The sequence below is a fragment of the Lacerta agilis genome, chromosome 16 (genome assembly GCF_009819535.1).
Source record: "Lacerta agilis isolate rLacAgi1 chromosome 16, rLacAgi1.pri, whole genome shotgun sequence".
Classification (NCBI taxonomy): domain Eukaryota; kingdom Metazoa; phylum Chordata; class Lepidosauria; order Squamata; family Lacertidae; genus Lacerta; species Lacerta agilis.
The window spans coordinates 36,468,671-36,490,194 of record NC_046327.1 but is presented as its reverse complement, the minus strand read 5'-3'; the positions used below and the strand labels follow the sequence as shown (position 1 = coordinate 36,490,194).

Genomic DNA, 21,524 nt, shown 5'->3' with positions numbered 1-21,524 from the left:
TTGTGTCCAAATTGTGGCCTTGGTTTTTGAAGCCCCCCCCCCACCTCAGGACATGGTGAAATGAGATATGAATATGTCAGAGCTTTCCCAAAGCCAGGTCCACAAGCCAAAATTACTTCTGTAGGAATGGTGAGAATCTACCTATAATTGTTGCAAGTTGGGAACCAGCTTCCTTTACAACCTCCCTTTACAACTCTCCCCCCAAACTGTAGCATGCTAACTGCATCAGTACATGGCTTGGCTGGCTTTCTTGAGCTAACTTAAGCTATTTGCTCTGCAGGCACCTCACAGAGGTTCACCTGCTCTCAGTATTGGGGTACCATGGAAGTCTGAGGCTGGTAGTGAATGGATGTCCTTCCTTTTGGCTCATTTCAGGGCTGCAAGCCTAGAAGGAGTGATTAATGGTGTTTTTGGGTGCTGTTTGGCAGCAAAGGCTTTATCTTCCTTCCCACCTTCCCCTCCACTTAATTAACACTGTTGCATTTCTATATGTTAAGTGGTATGGAAACACCGATGGGATGGAATGAAGGATTCCGCGTTGCTTTCTTTATAAGGATTAAAGAGTCTCTTCTTTTGGCTGGGGCAGAAATAAACAGCAGGACTTACTGAAGATCTGCGTTGGCACTTGTTCTGTTTACTTTTAACATGCATTAATGATGTGAGAGAGGATATGGACCGACTCTAAGGAGGCTCAAATGTTCTGCAGGCGATGCAGAATAATTCCAGCTGGCAAAGTACAAAGAACGCTGCAGAGATGTGTCAGAAATAAAAGTAAAAGTAAACCAGGTGGCTGAGGAACAAAATGGCTGAGAACACAGAGGGTTGATAAAGCAGCAAAGTTATTTATGTGATCAAGGGGAGATTTTGTTTTTCTACACCTGTGGCCCTAGTCAAGAAGTTACCTCAACTACTTGGAGAGAAGACTGGGGAGTGACACTTGTTGCCATTGCCTCCATGCCTCTCTCTTACCTCAGGACAGGCAGTTGTGGGGGCTGGATACAGTGAAAGGGATGCCCCCACCTTAGGACTCCTAATGTTCATTTATTTTATTAAACAAGATTTATATACCACTTACATCAGCAGCAACAACAAAAAAAACCCATGAGTGGTGCACGTAAAGCAATATGGAATTTACATAAGAAAATACCAATAAAATCAACCCTCCGACAAACAAATAGGCATACAATTGATCAAAAATATAAATTAAATTTTAAAGTTTCAAAACAAGTGCACACAATAAAATTACATGCTTGGGTATTGATGTTTTATTTATCTGAAGAAGTGTGCATGCGCACGAAAGCTCATACCAAGAACAAACTTAGTTGGTCTCTAAGGTGCTACTGGAAGGAATTTTTTTATTATTTTTTATTTTGTTTTGACTACGGCAGACCAACACGGCTACCTACCTGTTATTTAGGTGTGTGAGGTGTGTGCTTGTTAGTTTAAAAACTAATGTTTTCCTATTAGGGAAATAAGATTGTACAGTATTCAGGAAAATTATCAACATGCTGCAGCTGCCAAAAACTGCCAGAGAATCCTGAGAAAGCGATAAAAAGTATTATAAACACAGTGAAGCAGCCAGAACTTGAATACTGTGCGTTTTTGCATCCTGGGCAAGCTATTCCCTTGCCGATCCGTAGACCGTATTTTTCTGTGTATAAGACACCCCCCATGTATAAGACAACTCCTATTTTTTTTTTTGAATCCCAAATTAAGAAATCAATATTTAAACTAGGGTTGCCAAAACCATGCTGGCTGGCTGATGAGAGCAGCAGCAGCAGCAGTGCTTTGGTTGGTGGTGGGTTTTGCTGCAAGTTGTTGTTTCCTTCTCCTGCTGCTGCTGCTGCTGCTGTTGCTGTTGCTGCTGCTGACACCCGGGGCTTAAATGGTGGAGCTGAGCTGAGCTGAGCTGAGCACAAACAGTGACAGCTACTGGGCAAGCACCGCCTTCAGCTCACAGGGCCCTGTCCCGGAGCCTGTTGGGTTCCTCTCGCTCGCCATGTCCGGGGATGGTCGGTGGCGGCAGAAAGTTCTTGAGCTTTTTTGGGCGACTGCCCTGAAAGCTTTCTTTGCACAAGTGGGCAAACTGCAACCCCCCAATTGCCCCTCCAGCCCGCCCAAGCCAAAAACCCATCCGTGTAGAAGACGACCCCCAATGCTTTACTAAATTTTTAAGCAACAAAACATAATCCTATACACGGAAAAATACGGTAGTTTTACAGCACCCAGTCAGGGGCAAAGCAGTTGCTTTAGCTTTTGTTTTACGTTCAGTTCACATGGTTAGCAGCACGTCCAGACAGGAACTAGGAAAACCCCTGCTTTGATTCTCAAAAGTTTTCATCCCTTCATTGCTGGATCTTTGTAGGATTACTATACAGCCTGTGGAGTTCTGGCCAGAGCATCTTGGAAAGAACTTTTTGGCTTTCTGATGTGATCAAAGCAGCCCCATCTTCCCCTTCCCAAGTCAAGAAAAGGACCGTTTGCACTCCCCAGTCCTCATCACTCATCTGCTAGACAGGGAGATGGTTTGGCTGACAGAGCTCAACACCTCGACAAGAAACACGTCAGAAATGAGAAAGGAGAGAAATGGGGGACACACGAGGCCACACAGCTTGGGGACTGGATCCCATGAAAGCTGCAAATTCTCACTTTAAATAATGATCTACTTCATTGGTGCTGGCATGCTTTGGCTCCTGGACAAGTAATAACAACACATAAACGTATTTATAAAGTGACTGTGTGGCTTCTTCCCCCTTTGTCACTGCCTCATTTGGCAACAGCACCTTTTAAAAAGCACGCTGTAGTCCTAGAATTGGGGGGGGGGTTAAAACTGTAAAAAATAACATTTATGGAAATTCTGAAGCTTAAACTCAATTTAAGATTGGGAAAATGAGAAACGGAAGTTGACAGGTGAATCAATTCCTAGTATTTTGCCTTCTTATACATTTGTGACCCATCTCTTTCCCACAGTACTGGTATGACAGCGATGACCTGGGGGAACTCCCGCTGGATTTTGATGTCATTTGGGATGGAGACTTCGCTATTGACAAGCCACCAGGGTTCAAAGGTATGAGCCCTAGATGCAGAGTGCACGTTTTTGCTAATGGGGGTGCCTTAGGTCTGATTTCTAATGAATCACTTTCCAGTTTTCTAAAATGAACATTTTGTTACGGAGAGACCTTACACAATGATTGTTAGAATGCAGTACACCAGGGCATGTCAGTGCTGTCCCAAAACTTTTTGCAGCCTGAAGAACATAAATGCCCCTTCTCAACCAGTGGCGGAGGAAGCCTTTCGGGCACCTGGGGCGAACCATCCATGGGGCAGGGTGAACTGCGCTGCACGGCAGTGGTGTAGCGTGGGTTGTCAGCACCCGGGGCAAGGCAAGTAATTTGCGCCCCCTAACCCATGGATTTTAGCACTCGAGTCAGAATTGTAGAGTTGGAAGGGACAATGGTCATCTAGTCCACCCCCAGCAATGCTGGAATCGTTTTGCTCAATGTGGTGATCCAAGCCACAACCCTGAGATTAAGAGTCCCATGTTCTACTGGCTGAGCTATCTAAGATAGATAATTAGATAAATGGACAGTAGAGGTGGAGAAAAAACGAGAGAGAAAGGGATGATAGAGAGCGACAGAGAGAGAAAGGGAGGTAGATCACAATAGAAAGAGTGGGGGAGAGAGAATGAATGAGATAAAATATAGATTGATAGAAGATAGATAGAGAAGGGTAGAAGAGAGAGAGAGAGAGAGAATGAACCTCCAGACCCCTAGAATGAGGCATTTGTAGAAGAACCCTTTTTGGATTACCAAAGTAAATATTTTGATTTTTTGGCAATACAAGATGGATTAGCATAATAAGCAACGGGGGGGGGGGGAAACCCCAATAATTTTTTCCTATTAGGTTAATATCGGGTGTATTATAAACAATAAAGCAGTAAAGAGATTTTGGGAAGCGATATGGGAAGTCAAAGGAAAAAACAAAAAAAGTGTTATGTGATCTGGATGGAGCTATGTGACAATTTAATAAACTACAGTAAGTCAAGAAAGAGAGAGAGAGAAACAGAGAGGGAGGAGACAGAGATGCTGTAGGGAAATACAGCTAAACGATAGATACACAGAGATAGAGGTAGATATAGATGGAAAGAAATAAAGAGGGAGAGGGAGAGAAAGACAGAAAGAAAGAAAGAAAAGAAAGAAAGAAAGGTAGAGGCGGAGATAGAAAGAAAGAAAGAAAGAAAGAAAGAGACGTACAGATAGAGAGAGAGAGAGAGAGAGAGAGAGAGAGAGAAAGAAGTGGTAGAGACAGAAAGAGAGCGAGAGCAAGATAGGCAGAGATGGAGGGAGGGAGAAAAGGGAGAGGGGGCTGGTGGAGAGAGAGAGAGAGAGAGAGAGAGAGAGAGAGAGAGAGAGAGAGAGAGAAAGAAAGAAAGAGAGAGAGAGACAGATCAGCTCCCCTCCCTGATACGGAGGAAGCCAGTCCCTCTTTCCTTCCCCCCTCTGAGCCACCCCACTCGGCCTGCCCCCCAGCGCCCCTGTGCCTCTCTCGGCGGCGGCGAGGCCTGCCTTTGGGCGGGCGCGGGGAGGAGCCGGAGGCGGAGCCTCCCCAAAGCCGGCCGGCGACCCGGACCGGCGCGAGAGGCTGGCGACGTCTTCAGCCTTTGGATATGGCGGCAGCGACGGCGGCGACCTGCGCCCCCATTTGCCGCCGCCTCCTGCTGCTGCGGAGAAGGCGCCGCGGAAGCTCCCTGCGGCTGTCGTCGGCCAGCAAACGCCTCAGCAGCAGCAGCTCCCTCAGCAGCGGCGGCGTCAGGTGCGGGAGGGGAAGAGAAGGGCGCCTCTGTCATGGGAGGCGGGTGCCGAGGGTGTCGTCGTCGTCGGTGCGAGCGCCCCCCCCAGATGTTGTGCCCAGTGCCATTGGCCCCCCCAGCACCCCCCACGCTATGCCACTGCTGCACGGCGCCCATAGGGATAGAGAAGCTGCCTTAAACTGTATCCAACTGTTGGTCCATCTACCTTAGTTTTGTCCACACTTCCTGCTAGAATTTTCCCAGGGTCTTCGTCTGAACGTATTTGCTGGCCTATCTGGACATGCTGGGGATTTAAACCTGGGACTTTACTCATGCAGAGCAGATGCTGTACCCCTGAGCTTCAGCCCTGCACCTTGGTTGACCCTGGTGTGATAACTTCCAGCCCAGATGCATTCCAAGACACAGTTGCATCAAGAAGCTAACCTACTAAAACATTTATGGTGATTCTGCCATGTTAAGCATGCATCTGAATCGTGGCCCACACTGCCTGGTTTAGATTGCCAGCATAGGTGGAGGGATCTTGGAGGGAGGTGGCAATCTGGTGCACTGAGAAAAGAGGAAGTTCCTTTCATTCCATCTCCATATTGTTGTTCTTCCCTCTCCCCAGCTCTGTTGTACAAGTGTTCAGCCCAGCGCTCCAGCTGCGGGCTCTGCCTCAAGTCAGACCCGCGCTATGAGTGTGGTTGGTGTGTTCCAGAACGCCGTTGTCTCTTGCGCCCTCACTGCCCTGCTTCCCGGCAGAATTGGGTGCCGCCTGGACGGCGGGGGGCCCGCTGCGCCCACCCCCGCATCACCCAGGTAAGAAAAACTGCTTAGCGGTTTTCTAACGGTGGTGCTTTTTCCTTCTTTTTTGGAAGCCCTGCAGACCTCTCTGGGTTCCCTCCCCCCCAATGAGCAGCCTTCCTTTCTCTTCCCCTCCCACCCCCAATCTCTCTGCAGGTGTTGCCATTGACTGGCCCCAAGGAAGGTGGGACACGAGTGACAGTTTGGGGAGAGAACCTGGGGCTTCATTTCTTCGAGGTGGGGGTCCGTGTGGCAGGTGTGCGCTGCAGTTCTCTCTCTGCTGAATACATCAGCGCTGAGAGGTTGGTGAGGGTTTTCTGAAAACACTGGGTGCTGGTGGAGGAGGAGCCTGCGGGTTGCTGTCAAGGGAAGGTATAGAACAGGGAATCTGGGTAGGAGCAGGAACCGCCAAAAACAACTGTATGGTTCATGGTCTCTCACTTAACACCACCGCCTGGACCTAGTGATGCATTTAATGACAGAACTCTGAATGCAGCTCCTTCACACCTCCTTTTGCACTTAAACCAGGAAGTCCCTAGTTAACCAGAGTATCCCATTTTCCCAGAATGGAAGAAACTCTGATCAGCAGCTTTGGAACAAGCCCAGGATCATAAAGTACAGTTTATGGCAGAGTGCCTTTTAGTTATAGCACTTGGTTCTCGTGCATTTGGGAGCCAGAGCTTCCAGGCAGGTTTGTCATGTTAACTAAAAACAAAATAATATCTAAGAAGGGAGGCTGCAGGGTTGCAAAATCGGAAGCATGAAAAGGAGCCAATACAGTGAGCTAAAGAGCACACGGTTGTACTTGATGAAGCTATAATTTTAATCTTCAAACTTCATGATCAGACCAGAAAGATTTATGTTGCAAGAAAGGACAATAAATTAGTCTTTTCCTCCCCCCACGTCCCCCGTGTCATCCCTGCATGTTCCACTCATTTGAATTTAGACATGGTTGTCTAAATGTTTCCCTCTTAAACTCCAGAAACAAGGTTCCCATGCCCAGATTCTCTCACTTTGGTAAAACTGGTCTAAACTACCAATAATGTGTTTTCTTGGGGGTTGTCCACACTTAATTTTTGCTCTGCTTTTTCCAGGCAGCGGGAAAGAGCCCTGTGTTTAAGCTTTATTTCCCACTTTCCCTGCGAAAAATCCGCTCTTTAGCATTCATTTGGAACAAATGTCAGTTTGGCTTTTTCATGGATTGCCGCTTGTTCCAGGGTTTTCATGGGGAAAGATCCAGAGCACAAAAAGGGAGGGACTTGGACACAAAGCTTTAAAGTGTGGACCCTGCCTGGAAAGAGAGGGGCAAAGGGGAAAGTGTAGAGAAGCTCTCAGGTCGGCCCAAGTGGATTTTGACGTTTCAATAGCACATGGATGGGTAACTTTTTCAGTCTTAACAGGTGGGAGACTCAGATCTGCCATGATCATGAATTTATTGCTTCCTCTGTGCATCTTGTTTGGGTGGGGCAGTGGGTGGAAGGTGCCTTCCCGATGCAAAACAAGATGATGTTCCTAGCCCCTTATTGCAGAAACCTCTGGGTTTTCCTTATATTTTGTGGTGAGAAGGATGTTGGTGCTGCCTTGATTGAGGTGAAAAGATAGGCCAGGCCAAAAGTATTCATTGGCCAGCTAGGAGAGATGCCAGGAAAAATTAGAGGGTTGCACTGAAGGCCTCTCTCACCAAGGCTAATGCTGCTGATCCAACAGGCACTCCTGAGGAAATGACCAGACTAAAAGGTTTACCAGGCAAACGTCATTCTGTTCAAGGGGTGTTTCGTGAAAGGCCTTAACAAACCCACAGTCCGGGGCAAGACAAAGAGAGCTGAGCTGTGCAAAAAATAAATTATGACATGGGCCATTGTGGAATGAAGAATTAGAAGCAATTGATGGCCTTGTGAAGGGAAGGGATGTGGTGGACTCAATGGGGCTGCAGGGATTGGATATGAGGAGTCTTGGTGTGGTGGCGATGGGATGGGGAGGGAGCCATATTCTTCTGACAGATCATCCTTTCTCCCCTCAGGCTGGTATGCGAACTGGAGCCATCGCTCTTGCCTGACCCTCCCCCCGGGCCTGTGGAGCTGTGCGTAGGCGATTGCAGTGCTGACTACCGGACCCAGTCAGATACTCCCTTCACTTTTGTGGTAATCAGGGTGGGGGTTAGGGCTCAATAGGCATATTTAGCTTATGTGATAAGCAATGGAGTACATGGTAGAAGTCTTGCTTGTAAACTGTGGGCAGGTTTATTTGTGGGAAAGGGTGTTTTCTGAGCCCCAGACCCAAAAGGTAGTCTGGTTCTGGAAGGGGTTTCCATGTTTAATCAGCTTGAGGGAAGGAGGAGAATGTCCGTGAAGTGTATCTTCATTATTGATTTCCACCTGTTTCCTCATGTAGACCCCCAGTTTTCATGGGGTATACCCAGAACGAGGTCCTGCCTCAGGCGGGACGAAAATCAGCCTCCTGGGAACGCATCTGGATGCTGGGAGCAATGTCAGTGTTGTGATCCGGGGAGCACCATGTCAGCTGATAAGGTATTGTTTGGGATGCCATTCAGGTTTCAGTGGAGTTGGCTGGGAACTCTTGGACAGGCTCAATATTAAATTGGGTTTGGGTGGGGGAAGGAATTGGGTGGAATTCAGCATTGCGCTGAGGTGAATGTCCATTCAGGACAAGCATTGCAGCAGGCGGAACAATGCCCCCCCCCATCTCTTTCCCCATGCTCTGTTCTGGGAGTCGACCTGACATCCCCTCCAAGCCTTTTTTTGGGGGGGGCACAAGTGGAGGAGAGGAGGGGAAAGCTCTTGCTGTGCAAGCAGAAGCCCTTGGGCTGAAAGGACTCTTTAGGTCGGCGGTTACCAGTCGGTAGTCTGCAGACCCCAGAGGTCTGTTTCACCCATGCAGGGGCTCCCTGGCACCATGGGCAAGGGCGCAAAACTGCCTAGAAAGCACCGGGCAAGTGGAAATCTGCTTGGACCCATGCTTTCTAGATACAGGACAAGCACAAATCTGGATGATCCCTAGGCCCGTTTCTTTTTTGCACAGCAGCTCCTTGGTATGTAGAAGCTATGAACCGAGAGTCAGCATGGTGCAGCAGGCAGAGTATCAGGCCAGAATTGAGGAGACACGGGTTCAAATCCCCACTCAGACATGAAGCTCCTAGACCCTGTTAACTGCCTTTCAGTTGAATCTACCTCAGAACAAAATAGGGTGGTGATAGTGGTGGGGAGAATCAGGTGTGCTGCCCTAGAGCAGCATAAAAATGAAACAAGTCCACGGCCTGAGACCTAAGGTGACCAGGCCCAGAGGAGGGAAGCTCTGTGTTAACGTGGGTGAAGGGAAAGTGGAAGGTGTTGAATGATGGGTTGCGGGGGAAGCATAATTTTGAGGTCAGATTATTTGTGAGGAGGCTGTGTTTGTTTCTTCAAGGGCAGTAACTCTAACTTTCCCTCTCCCAAGGCGTAGCGCAGGGGAGATTGTCTGCCTGTCTCCCCCCTCAGCCCTAGGTCCAGGCCTTGCTGAGCTCAGCCTTCGTATTGACCGTGCTAACATCAGCACCAACGGCACAGTCTCCTTCCGCTACAGCCCTGACCCGGTTGTCACAGGGATAGAGCCTGCCTGGAGCATTGCCAAGTAAGTGATGAGCCTGTGACAGCTCTAAGCTTCTTTACTAAGCATCTCTCATTCCCATGGGACGGTGCCCAGGCCCCAAATCAGTAGATGGGAGTAACTGAGGAAATAAGGCTCCCCCCACTTCCCCATGACTGCTGCTTAGTGGGGGGGGCCCTGATGCTTCCCCATCCCCTCATGACTCAGAGAGGAAAATTGGGGGCTGCCCTCCATCCTCCTCATTTAAATTTTTTTACTTCAGACACTTCTGCTTTGTCTCGTTTATTCAATCTGTCTCCCATCTCAATGTTTCTCAAACTATGGTTCCCAGCTGTTGTTGAACTACAACTCCCATCATCCCTAGCTAGCAGGAACAGTGGTCAGGGATGATGGGAGTTGTAGTCCAAGTACAGCTGGGGAACCATGTTGGACAAACACAGTCTCATCTTCTAGGCCAGCAATTTGTTTAGATTCCAATAGACAGAAAGATATTTAGACACACATACACGCCTTACCCTATTCCAAGGACAATATTGCAAATACAGGCATTCCCCCACTAGGGCTGGATGATACCTGGTTTTCAACATTGTGATATATCACCAGCTAAACACCACAATTTAGTGATACATCATGATTTTTGAAACTTAGAACTATGTAGGGGGCTGAAGATTGGGTGAATGAGCAGTCTGTGGAGATCATGCATGTTGGAGGGGTGCAGATCGGGTGTGTGGCTGGGCAAAGGAACATGGAGATAGAAGCATGGAGATCAGGCTTGCAGGAAACAAGTCAGGCATACACACACAGAGAAGGGAGCAAGGGAGGAAAGAGGCTTGAACAACACAGGGCAATAGGGTTGGTTTTTTTACTTTGTGGTGTTGGGAGGGAAGTCAGTAACTCTGCATCAGTGGCTTCACAAAACCATGCTTTCTCCCAGCTGCTTCCAGGCAAACCCACATCGAACACTCACACAAACTGTGATTCATGATGCATTGCCATGTCAATTATTTTTAGACAGTTATTGTGATGTGATCTAGAAACCGGTATTGGACGATATATCAGTATATAGCCCTGCCCTACCAGCTACATACGCGTGACTGAGTCACACACAACCGTGTATATGTGTGGTGCTGGGAAATAAATAGATTCAAACCAGGAAATGGCAGGAGAGAGCTGGAGAGTCATCGTGGCTCATGAGGAAATCCTCCTAGTAGCCCAAAGAGGATGTCAGTGAGGGCGGAGGAAGCCCCAAAGAGACCAGAGGCACAGTGGGGCTTTGTTTAAGCTGCTCAGCCTCCCTGCCTAATAGCTGATGCATGGGGTAGCGCAGCAGCCGCCACCGCCACTTACCCAGGTGTCTTCCCAGCTGGTCCCAGGGCTTCAATTCTAGCTGGAGAAAGTTGTGTGGAGAGAGAGCTGGAGTACAGGAAAAAACAGATGTTTCAAGGCTTTTTAGAGGGTGCTCCCCACTCACACAATCTTCACTTATGGGGGGGCAGAACTTAACCGCCACGTAAGTGGGGGGACGCCTGTACTAAAAAAAATTATTCCTGTACTATAGACGTATCTTCCAAATTAAAAAGCATGGAGAGGACAACATTTACAGGCAGTGGGGTTGAGCTGAAAAGAGATACTGATTTATTAGTATATATGTATGCATGTTTTTAATTTTGTGAACAAGAGGTTGAAGGCAATTTGTATCCTACTCTTCCACCCAAAGGAGCCAAGGGTTGCAAGCAACAAGCAAAAAAGCAATTCCAATTCAGATGCAGACTGGGAAAGAGCTCTACCTAAAAGGCACATACAGATCTGTGTGCACATAAGCATATCCCTGATTTGGGGGAGTATTAGTACTTTTCACACCATCTAGAAACATGAATGCTCACATCAAGGCCAGGGGTGCCAACTTGAATAAAATATGGGGGGTGGGACACAGGTAAACCCTGTTCTGCATAGTCTATCACATGACACATCACACACCATTTGAATGGCAATGTCCCTCAACTTTGGGGGGACCACCTCAAATATCATATTGGGAGGGCCAAAGGGACCTCAGCCCCTAGGAGTTGACTTCTATGCTCAAGGCTAATGGTAAATACTGGGGAAATCGAGTTTTGGAAAGGGAGGGGGAGCGCACACATAGGGAGCGCACTAGCTTTGATCCTGTGTGAACTTTCTTTGGCTCATTTGCATAGGACAGCATCTGTGACATTCTGAGCATACCTAGTCTTCTCTATGCAACTGTATCCCAGGTCTCCTTGCCATTGCCGCACCCCTGGTGGGTGCCATTATGAGAATGGGGTCTTACCAAAGTCACAAATTTCCCTTTCTTTGGCAAGGTCTTCTCTTTATCGTCTGCACCACCACAGTGTTTGTGGGCTGAATCCATTTACCTCCCCCTCTGTCTTTTCTTACCCTCACCCTACAGTGGTAGTACCAGTCTCACAGTGAGTGGGACCCACCTGCTGACAATCCAGGAGCCCCGTGTTCGAGCTGCCTATGGGGGAATAGAAACCATCAATGTGAGTCTTCTGTGGAGCGGGCTAAACTGATGCAGACTGAGTGTGCAGCAAAAAGAAAGGCAATTGACAGACATAGAGGAGAGAGGGAGGGGGAGAGAGAGATGGGATTTGCACCGTCAGGTTAGCTACTCTGCTCTAAGAAACAATATACCACTAACCCATATTGTGTATCAACCAGTACTATCACTTGGCTTAAAACATGTTTGTTGATCTACGGATCAGTCCTCCATACCCAGGAGTTCAAGAGCAGAATGTCCACTGCACCTGTAGTTCTTAACGTCAAACTTTTGCCGGGTTTTCTCCTGCACTTTTAAGCTGTCCATCTTGTGTGCATTTAATTTGTGTGATTGTAGCTGGCCGGCCGCCAAGCGTGTAAACCTGTGATTGCATAAGTTGAATGCACACAAGTTGTGAGTTGACTGTATATGAACTACTCACTGCACATTCTCCCTCCACCGTCTGAGAGAAGGTCTGTAGCTTAAGGAACTATTCAGACATATGATCTCCCACTTTCATTCTGGATGGTGGATTTCAGAAGGAAACTCCATCATGTGATATATTTTTTCTTAATCGTGTATTTCCACTCCCAAGACTCTGTAAGTAAAAACCATAAAATGTAAACCATAAAATTGTAAGTAAAACCATGAAATGGTTCTTAAACATAACTGTCTCTGTCTTGAATCCAAGATAAAGATTAGGAGGCCCAAAGCATTCTGGGAGGGAGGGAACAGTCCTCCCTTCCAAGCCCTTAAAAGGCAACATATTTTTTGAGAGCTAATTGTGAAAGCCAAGACTCTGCATGTCAGAAGTAAGGACTGCTGGTCTTTAAGACAGCAGAGTAGGTATGTGCGGTTGGTGTTGAAAGTCAGAAGCCAAGTGTAGCGGATTATTCTTTGTTCCCCCTCAGTTGTGGGGTGTCTGTTTTTCCTTCCTTGCAGAGTTGTCAGGTGCTGAATGACTCGGTGATGTTGTGCAAAGCCCCTGGCATCATACCTGGGGAGCAGGCCCTGCCCCTTGCAGGTGCTCACCCTGACGAGTTTGGCTTCCTCTTGGATGATGTGGCAGCCGCACGTACCTTGAACCGCTCAGCCTTCACCTACTACCCTGACCCCAGCTTTGAGCTGTTTGGTCCCAGCGGCATCCTGGAGATTAAGCCTGGATCCCATGTAGTCCTCAAGGTACTGAAGCAGTTTGTGTCGGGGCTTTTAAAACGTTAATGGTTGAAAACCTCAAGCCAATAAAATGATAGCCAGCTCAAAGCCTACTGAAAGGAAAAACCATGACAGAATTATTTTGTCCAGCATGATAATGGCTTTTTCCCCTTTTGGGTAGAGATAAGCATTCCAAAAAAGAAAGGGGTTGTGGCATTCAAATACAGAATTCGATCTGAAATTGAGAATTTAGTTTTCTTTCATATATGTTTTAAAAACTTTTTTCTAGACCTTATGACAGCAAAGTAGGTGTGAGTAAATATAGGCCTTGTTTGGTGAAATCTGGTTGAGGTAGTCTGAGGAGGATTCCCAATGATTAAGGAATTTAGTTTTAGATCCTTGCCTTTCTCCATGGATAAGAGAAATATACAATTTTGCATGTTCTTCTGCTGGCTGCAGAGAATGAATGTGCTTTTTGGTGCTGTGCTGAATGGCCTTTGTGCCGAGTGGGTACCCAATTTGCACTTGGAGAGTCCTGGGCTTGGACGCAAGACACTGTGTCATCTCCAAGCCTAGATTCAGGATCCTGTGACAGAATTCTCCTGTATCTTCTCTCATATTCCTGTGTCTTTCAGGGCAGGAACCTGATCCCAGCAGTATCGGGCAGCACACGACTCAACTATACAGTACTAATCGGCGGAGAGCCCTGCATCCTGACTGTTTCAGAGACCCAACTGCTGTGTGACTCACCAAGCCAAACCGGGGAGCAGCCAGTTACGGTACACATATTCATTGGAAGTCAGGGAGGGGAGCGGGGATGTAGAGCAGATGGGATCAGTCTGCCCATTCCAGGGAGAGCTGCCAATGCTATGGACATGTAAGGGGTTGTCCAGTGAGTGATTTGTCCTGGTGATGTGACATAGTAGTATGCAAGTGTTAGCATGAGGAATGTCAGCCCCGCCCCGCCCCGGCAAGTGTAGGTACACAGCTGGTGGGTGGGCCTGCCCAACCGTGTGGACCAACTAAAAGGAAAAAAATTGCAGAACAGAACACCCCATACATCTAGGTTGAAGAGTGTGGGATATGCTGGGGTTCTCTCACCAAATGGTACTTACCCCACACCTGGATCTTGGCATCTAGGAATTCTCCTTTTCTACCTATTTTTTTTCCCTTGCCACCAACAAAGAGGTCAACAGTGTTCCAAGAACAAGTCCTGATGTCCAAAAAGATATGCCCTAAGTGCATTTGAGGGATGTTCCCCTGAGCTAAGCTGCTGGACCTCATTGTTTTCAGAGGCAGCACATATCCTGAACAGTAGGTGCCAGCTAGTTAAATGTACAAGCTGTTGTGTTAATGATGGTGGACTATATAAATGGGCCCTTGGCCTGATCCAGCAGGGGTGCTTCTCCTGTGTGACCTGGCTTAATCTCTTGCTCTTCTTTTTGTAGATCCTGGTGGGGGGTCTCTCGTTCTCCCCTGGGACCTTACACATTTACCCTGAGACAGCCCTGCCTTTGCCGGCTCTTGTTGGGTTAGGTGCAGGAGGAAGCCTGCTTCTGGGCGCTATCATCGGGGTGCTGGTGGCCTACAAGCGGAAGACGCGGGATGCTGACCGTACTCTGAAGCGGTTGCAGCTGCAGATGGACAACTTGGAGTCTCGCGTGGCCCTGGAGTGCAAGGAAGGTATTTAGGGGGCTGGGAAATAAAGGGACGTGAATGTAGGGGACAGTAACATTGCCTTTTGGGCCCAAGGTTGGTAGTTGTTGCTTGAACGTGTTAATGTAATCTTTGGCATCTCCTCTCTTAGGAGGTGACTGATACCAATGTAGGTCTTTGGGTGCAAAGGTGCCTTCTCTAGTTGTTATCTGTAGCCTCCAACATGGACTGCGGAAGTCCAGCTCCCTCTGGGCACTATGTATGGAATAGTTCCTTTTGTAGATTGGAAAGATGTGCAGCCGTTATGGGCTCCATATTCTTTTCACAGCAAATAGTTTGTGGCAGTCGCCAGCTCCTGTAACACTGCGACAAGCTCAGCAGAGTGGGATGGCTGCATCAGACAGCTAATTCTGGGTGTCATGAAGGGACAGGAAACCAGGATTTACTGAAGGTATTTCTGATAGTATCTCCACTCGCAAGGAGAGATGCTTGTGGGATTTTCTGTCTCGTTTGCCACAATAACTTAGCCAGCTTTAAGCTGGCCATGATTGGGGGTGGGGTTTGCTGTTCTGCTTTAGGTAGCAAAAGTCTTTGCTTGTAGGTTTATCCCACAACCATCCCTATTTTGTTCCCATTTTGTGAAATAGTTGAGTGTTGGGAGTTTTTTTGTTAATGTATCAACGCACAGAAGATTTGTTTAGGTTTCAGCCCCTCCTTGGGCGTCTCGAAATTAAATCTCTGGTGTTTCTCCGGGGGTGGCTGGGCAAGAAGGGCAGAGAAGGTCCACCTAAACTCTAGATGGCAAAGTCGTGCATAGGTACAAAATGCCAAGGTACCCCACCCCACCCCGTTTTCCTGCTACTGCACACCATGACTACCTGTCCCAATAGACATACATTCCCTGCTTTAGAAAACAGTTTAGAACAAAGAGCAGAAAGAGGACAACCTTCAGCAATAAGTGTGGCAGAGTGCAGTCATCCTAGGCAGTTATTTCTGGTGTAAAAAAATCCACAAAGGCATCCCTTTGTGTGAAACGTTGAGAGGGTTGTGCTTGATACAGCTTGGTGGGCTCAGAGAACAGGCACTTGCCATGTATGGTATTTTATGAAAAATGTGGCAGCTTCTGGAGAACCCTAGGAACCCAGGTGTCTTTAAATTATTGGCTCCCTTAGGTTTCAAAAGCCTAGGGGTGGGTTTTTTCTGGGGGGGGGGGGTTTACAGTGGAGAAGGTAACCCGTTATGCATGGTCTCCAACACTTTTGACCACCTTCCACCTTCTTCAGCTTTTGCTGAGCTGCAGACAGACATTAACGAGCTGACAAACAACATGGATGGTGTGAAGATCCCTTTCCTGGACTATCGGACCTATGCAAGGCGTGTGCTTTTTCCAGGGGTGGATGAGCACCCAGCGCTGCAGGAGACCAGTGTAAGTTGCAAGGCAGGGGGGGGGGGGAGAGACAGGGACCTGGCAAAGGCCTTACAGCTGGCAGAAAAGGGAGATCAGAAGCTAGTGTTTTGTGGTCTCCAGCTGACACGAACCAAGTCATGGAGGAATCACGCAAGTCCACGGTGGTGGTGGGGTTCTTGGCCTTCTAGCTTTTGGGTGCAATTCCCTCCCCTGCCCCACTTTGGTATTTCCTCCATTGAGGTACATGTTCTTGAACTACTTGTTTGGCCTCGCTTAGACAAATTAATGAAGGATAGGCTATCAATGGCTACTAACCACAATGTCTATGTTCTGCCTTATCAATTGGAAGCAGGTGTGCCTGGGTTGCTGGGAATCAGTCACAAGTGGGCAGAGTGCAGTTGCACTCGTGTCATGCCTCTGGCCTTCCTTATAGGCACCCGGTTGACCATTGTGAGACCAGGATGCTGTACTACGATGGACCCTTTGGCCTGATCCAGCAAGGGTCTACTGCCTGTCAGCCCCCAAAGGCACCTGTCTCATTGCTGTTGGAAACAAGAAACTGGTCTAGATGGGTCCTTGGTCTGATCTAGCAGCAAAGGATGTTCCTATTCTTTTAATGCTCTTATGCAGAAGAGACATGTGTGGTCAACAGCGCAGAAGACAACACTCCACTCTCAGTTGCCATCTTGTGAGCAGCAGCATCTCAAAGACATGTGCAAAGTTGCAGGACCCTCCATGGGAATGTTTTTAATGTGCATGACCATTTTCCAAGTGTCCTGGCTAGCTTAAGGGGTGAGTCTCTCTCGCTTCTCTTGCCCTCTACAGACGCCGCCGAGCACAGAGAAGGGCCTCCGCCTCTTTGGGCAGCTTCTGCACACGCGGCCGTTCCTGTTGACCTTCATCCACACCCTGGAGGGCCAGCGTGGCTTCTCCATGCGGGACCGGGGGGCTGTCGCTTCCCTGACGATGGTGGCCCTGCAGGGCAGGCTTGACTATGCTACTGGTGTGCTGAAGCAACTGCTGGCAGATCTCATTGAAAAGAACCTGCAAAACCGTGCACACCCCAAGCTCTTGCTCCGCCGGTGAGAGGCCTTCTTTGCTCCTCACCACCACTTGATGCCATAAGCCTTTAACCCTCACACTGCCACCAAACAAGTGCCATAACACCCTCGATTGCCTCCCCATATTCTAAACAAGAGATTGCCACACCCCCTTAAGGCTGGGAGACACGTATCAGCATCGTGTTGGTACAGTCAGCTGCCGCCGGCATTTGTCCCTCTGCAGCACTTCCACACAGAGCTGCTATGGGTCCTCAGCCCCTGCTAGTCATGCCATATGTTCCACCTCTTAACATGCAAAGTCCTCCTTGCTACTTCTGTGCTCCTCCCTGTTGTAATTCCCCCACCATCTTTCCAGTTTGGTGGACTGAATTGATGCTGTGTCTCTCTTCCTTCCTTCCAAATGTGCCTGTAATCCCAGGGGCCGGGGGTAGCAGCATCCAATTTGTTGGAGTGAACATTGTTGGGGCATAGGGGGGGCAAGTTTCTAGTCCCTGTGACATGGCAAAGGGATTCCCAGATCTATGCATATTTCTCTTCACAGCTGTCAACCCTCCCTGCTGTGGGCATTGAGGATTCCCTCTGCCTCCGACACGTGGGGAACTCAGCTGTCTGTGCTCTCTCTTTTTCTGTTTTCCCAGGACGGAGTCCGTAGCTGAGAAAATGTTGACAAATTGGTTTACTTTCCTACTGCACAGGTTCCTGAAGGTGAGAGTGCATGCAAGAGAAAGATAGTGGGGAGGGCAGGGGGAGAGAGAGAGACAAGAGAGAAGTGAGAGCGATGGAACGGGGCCTCTGACATCTGGGTCCTAGCCCTTATTCTGGCAGAGAGCAGGAATCTAAAGGGGGCTGAGGGAAACTAGAGGCCAAAGATCCAGAATTTGCTACCCACCGTCTTTGTCCTGGGTATAGGGAGTTGCGAATGAGAGATCTGTGGTTAGGGAAGGAAATGTTTTGCATGCATAAGCTTCCATGTCCAATCCCTAGGATCTGCAGTTTGAAAAATGACCAGGTAGCAGAGGATGGCGGCAGTGGCTGGTCCATTAGGCCAAGCAGGATGCATCCCCACCACCCTTGGTTGGCCCTGCTGCCTGCCCTACAACTGGTCGAGGAGTGTGGGGCCCTGCCTGCCACCTCCTTATTCAGCAGGGAGGAGGAATGGGAGTGAGGAGGAACTCGAATGTGCCGGCTCTGCCTCTCACTGGCTGTGGTTGCATCTGTCACTGCCCATCATAGCTGTCAACCTTTCCCTTTTTTTGCGGGAAATTCCCTTATTATAGCATTGGGAAACAGCAGGTGACAGCTATGCTGCCTATGCCTACTGCTGGGCTCCCTGCCTTCTGAATGATGAGCACCTTTCTGCTGCCAAAGTAGATGGATAATAATCTAACCTGGGATAAGGGAGTTTCCTGTGTTCCTTGCCTATGAACCTCTCTCTTCTTCCCCACCCCCAGGAATGTGCTGGGGAGCCGCTATTTATGCTTTTCTGTGCCATCAAGCAGCAGATGGAGAAAGGACCCATCGATTCCATCACAGGCGAGGCTCGCTACTCGCTGAGCGAGGACAAGCTCATTCGCCAGCAAATAGATTACAAGACCTTGGTGAGGATGCTGGGGGCTGTGCTACGCGCCTTCGTAGTCTGGGGAGATAACAGTTTAGTTCGCCCTGTGAAGGGGGGGGGGCGGGTTGCTGTTGCGTAGGCCATTCTGGCTTGCAGTCTTGGTGGTTTAGAAGAGGACTCCAGGCCACCAGATTTGAAGAGATAAGCAGCAGCCTAACATTTTAATGGCAGGAGACATAACTTTATGGGGCTGGCCTACTTAAGCCTCAAATGGGGCTGCCTTAAAGGAAGAAGGGAATGGAATGGAAGTTCCGCAAAGTTCCATAGAACTGGGGAGAGGAACAGGGAAGGGTGAGATTAGCTCAGCTATGCCAAAGACTGCTGTCTGCCTGTGTGGTGCATGCTGGACTTTGGCTAAGGTGAGGCACTAGGTTCTGCTTACAGGCAGCTGGGGGTGGGGGCAAAACAGGGCTCGAGTCCAACTTTACAGTTGTATGTAGGAATAAAGTTTGGTTTGTTTGTTTTTTACTTTTGGTTGACTGCAAAAAGAATTGGCCTTCCCCTGTTTCCATCCTGGCGTAGATTAGGCAACTTGCTCTTGTACCTCCATGTTAGTTTGGCAATAAAAAGGTTTTCAAAATGTCTCCAAGTTCATACACCGGACTGACCCCAAATACAGCAATGCTGGAACTGCAGTTGCTCACAAATGGTAGTTGGGGATGTGAGGAATGACCAGAGCTGAAAAACTGTCTAGGTATGACCCTGGGCGCATGTAACTAGGGGTGCATGAGCCTTGAAACTGTGACGATTACAACGTTAGCAGGTTTTTTTCTCTGCTCCCAGACTCTGTTATGTACCCCCCCTGAGCCCCCTGGGGGTCCTGCCGTGCCTGTCAAGGTATTAAACTGTGACTCAGTGACGCAAGTGAAAGAGAAGCTGCTGGACGCTGTGTACCGTGGGGTGCCCTATTCCCAACGCCCACGTGCTGAAGACATGGAGCTGGGTATGAAGGCAGGAACGTGGGAGAAAGGTGGGGCTGGGAGCATGGACTGGACACCTTGGTTATCGGCCACTGGGCTTAAGCTAGGGGTGGAGAACCTTGGTTCCAGTAGATTATCCTTAAGCCACAGGCCATGCTGACTGGGGCTGATGGGAATTTCAGTAACAACAACATCTGGAGGGCCACAGTCTCCCCATCCCTGGCTTAAGTTGTAACAAAATAGGGGGGAGCCTGGGAGAGATAATACCAAGCCACCTCTCTCCTCATTGACCTTCTTTTTCACCCCAGAATGGTGTCAAGGCAGTGGGGGGCGAACCATTCTGCAGGATGAGGATGCCACAAGCAAGATTGAAGGAGACTGGAAACGGCTCAATACACTTGGGCATTATCAGGTAACCGGTTTCCCTTCCACCCAGCTCAGGGCCAGATGAACTACCCTGAATTCCTAATATGTTTGCCATAGCCTGGGGGAAATGGGGAAACGCGGTAGTGTTTGGGAGCAAGCAGCTTCCGAGCAGTACAAGGCATGAAGGCTGTTCTATATTCCTTAGGAATATTTCCGGCAGGAATCAGGAAATAAACAATGCTTTGCACGCCATAGAAGATTTGAGGAGTGGAATAGAGTAGGTTGCGGGGGGGTGGGGTGGAAGAGGGGGCCATGCATGTGAGTGCCTTGACCAAGCAAAGAACACTGGATTACCTCAAGAATACAACTCGAGGAGTCATACTGTTTGGAAGCTTCAGTGACAAACTGTATTCTGGGGGATTATCCCAGCTCTCTTCTTGTGTGCTGAGGTAGAAAGAAGCCGATTGTAGCATAATGGCTTAAGACTTCAAGGCAGGAAGATCCCTGTTCAAATCTCGTCTCCATCATGAATTCACTACGTTGGCCGCTTAAGCCAAGCCACTGTTCTCTCAGGTTCACAAACACATATGCTTGCACACACTCCCATAAAATATTAATATTGACCTACTTTACAAGGCTGTTACTAAGAGAATGCAGGCAAAATGCATTGAAAATTGTAAATGTGGTATTATTATTATTATTATTATTATTATTATTATTATTATTATTATTATTTTATTATTTTATGTCAATTTCTTTCTCTTCCCCCCCCTTTTAACCCCATCTTTACCTGTCCCACCCCTGCCATTCAATGTGCAGGTAGCAGATGGCTCTGCAGTGGCGCTGGTTCCTAGGCAGGCATCAGGCTACAATATAGCCAGCTCTTTCACTTTCACCCACTCGCTGAGCCGCTATGGTAAGGAATGACACATCCTGGTGAACACTCCCCTTTCCTTCTAATGCTTGGCTGCACTAAGTGACCAATGGCTCCTGCCTTTCTCTCTTTGACAAGGTAACACAATGTTGTGCAAAGTTATGCTGCGTTTTTTGGGTGGCAGTGGGGTCAAATTCAGCTCTCTCCCCCCCCCATTGCCACTAAAGTTTGAGAGGATGAAAATGCATCTTCCATCCTTCTGTACACTCTACACAAGAATCTTCAACCTTTTGTCCCCCCCCCCCGCCCCCCCCCCCAAATTAATTCTGTGCTCAGACAATCCATATTTTGGATTCTTCAGTCTATATAATTTATGCAAATTTACATACTTCTTCCATTTTTCCTAATTTCTCATTGTTAGCCATGGGTTTAGTCACTGCCCTCAACCACTGGAACTCTTATTCAGCCACACTTGCTCTATATAATTATTATTAAAAGCTGATGCTGAATTCTGCACATCGTGTTGCCTGTTTTGTGCTTCCTCTCCATTCCTGCTGAAATCACAGCACATGCACAGGTCCACGGAGCTGGAATTAATGCACACAGGGGTGCTGTGTCCTTGGCCTTGTTCTCAGAGTCCATAGAGCTGGTCACAGCTCTTTCCTGACCTGTTGGCTCTTTTGCAATGCCATCTGTCAGTGGTTCACCTGAGCCCTCCTAAGCTGAGAATGCAACCTTGTGCGGGTAGCATTTTT

At 48.4% G+C, this 21,524-nt stretch overlaps 1 protein-coding gene across 1 annotated transcript in view; it reads left to right on the top strand.

Moving 5' to 3' along the window:
* PLXNA3 (plexin A3) overlaps positions 1-21,524 on the top strand; it is a 74,842-nt gene that overhangs the window by 42,778 nt on the left and 10,540 nt on the right. Inside the window, 17 exon segments of the mRNA XM_033174096.1 lie at positions 2,971-3,067; positions 5,418-5,608; positions 5,750-5,895; positions 7,614-7,734; positions 7,985-8,121; positions 9,047-9,220; positions 11,622-11,715; positions 12,654-12,893; positions 13,502-13,645; positions 14,315-14,549; positions 15,806-15,948; positions 16,756-17,012; positions 17,630-17,696; positions 18,443-18,589; positions 19,393-19,552; positions 19,838-19,941; positions 20,715-20,811. Of these exon segments, the coding sequence (XP_033029987.1) occupies positions 2,971-3,067; positions 5,418-5,608; positions 5,750-5,895; positions 7,614-7,734; positions 7,985-8,121; positions 9,047-9,220; positions 11,622-11,715; positions 12,654-12,893; positions 13,502-13,645; positions 14,315-14,549; positions 15,806-15,948; positions 16,756-17,012; positions 17,630-17,696; positions 18,443-18,589; positions 19,393-19,552; positions 19,838-19,941; positions 20,715-20,811 (2,554 nt within the window).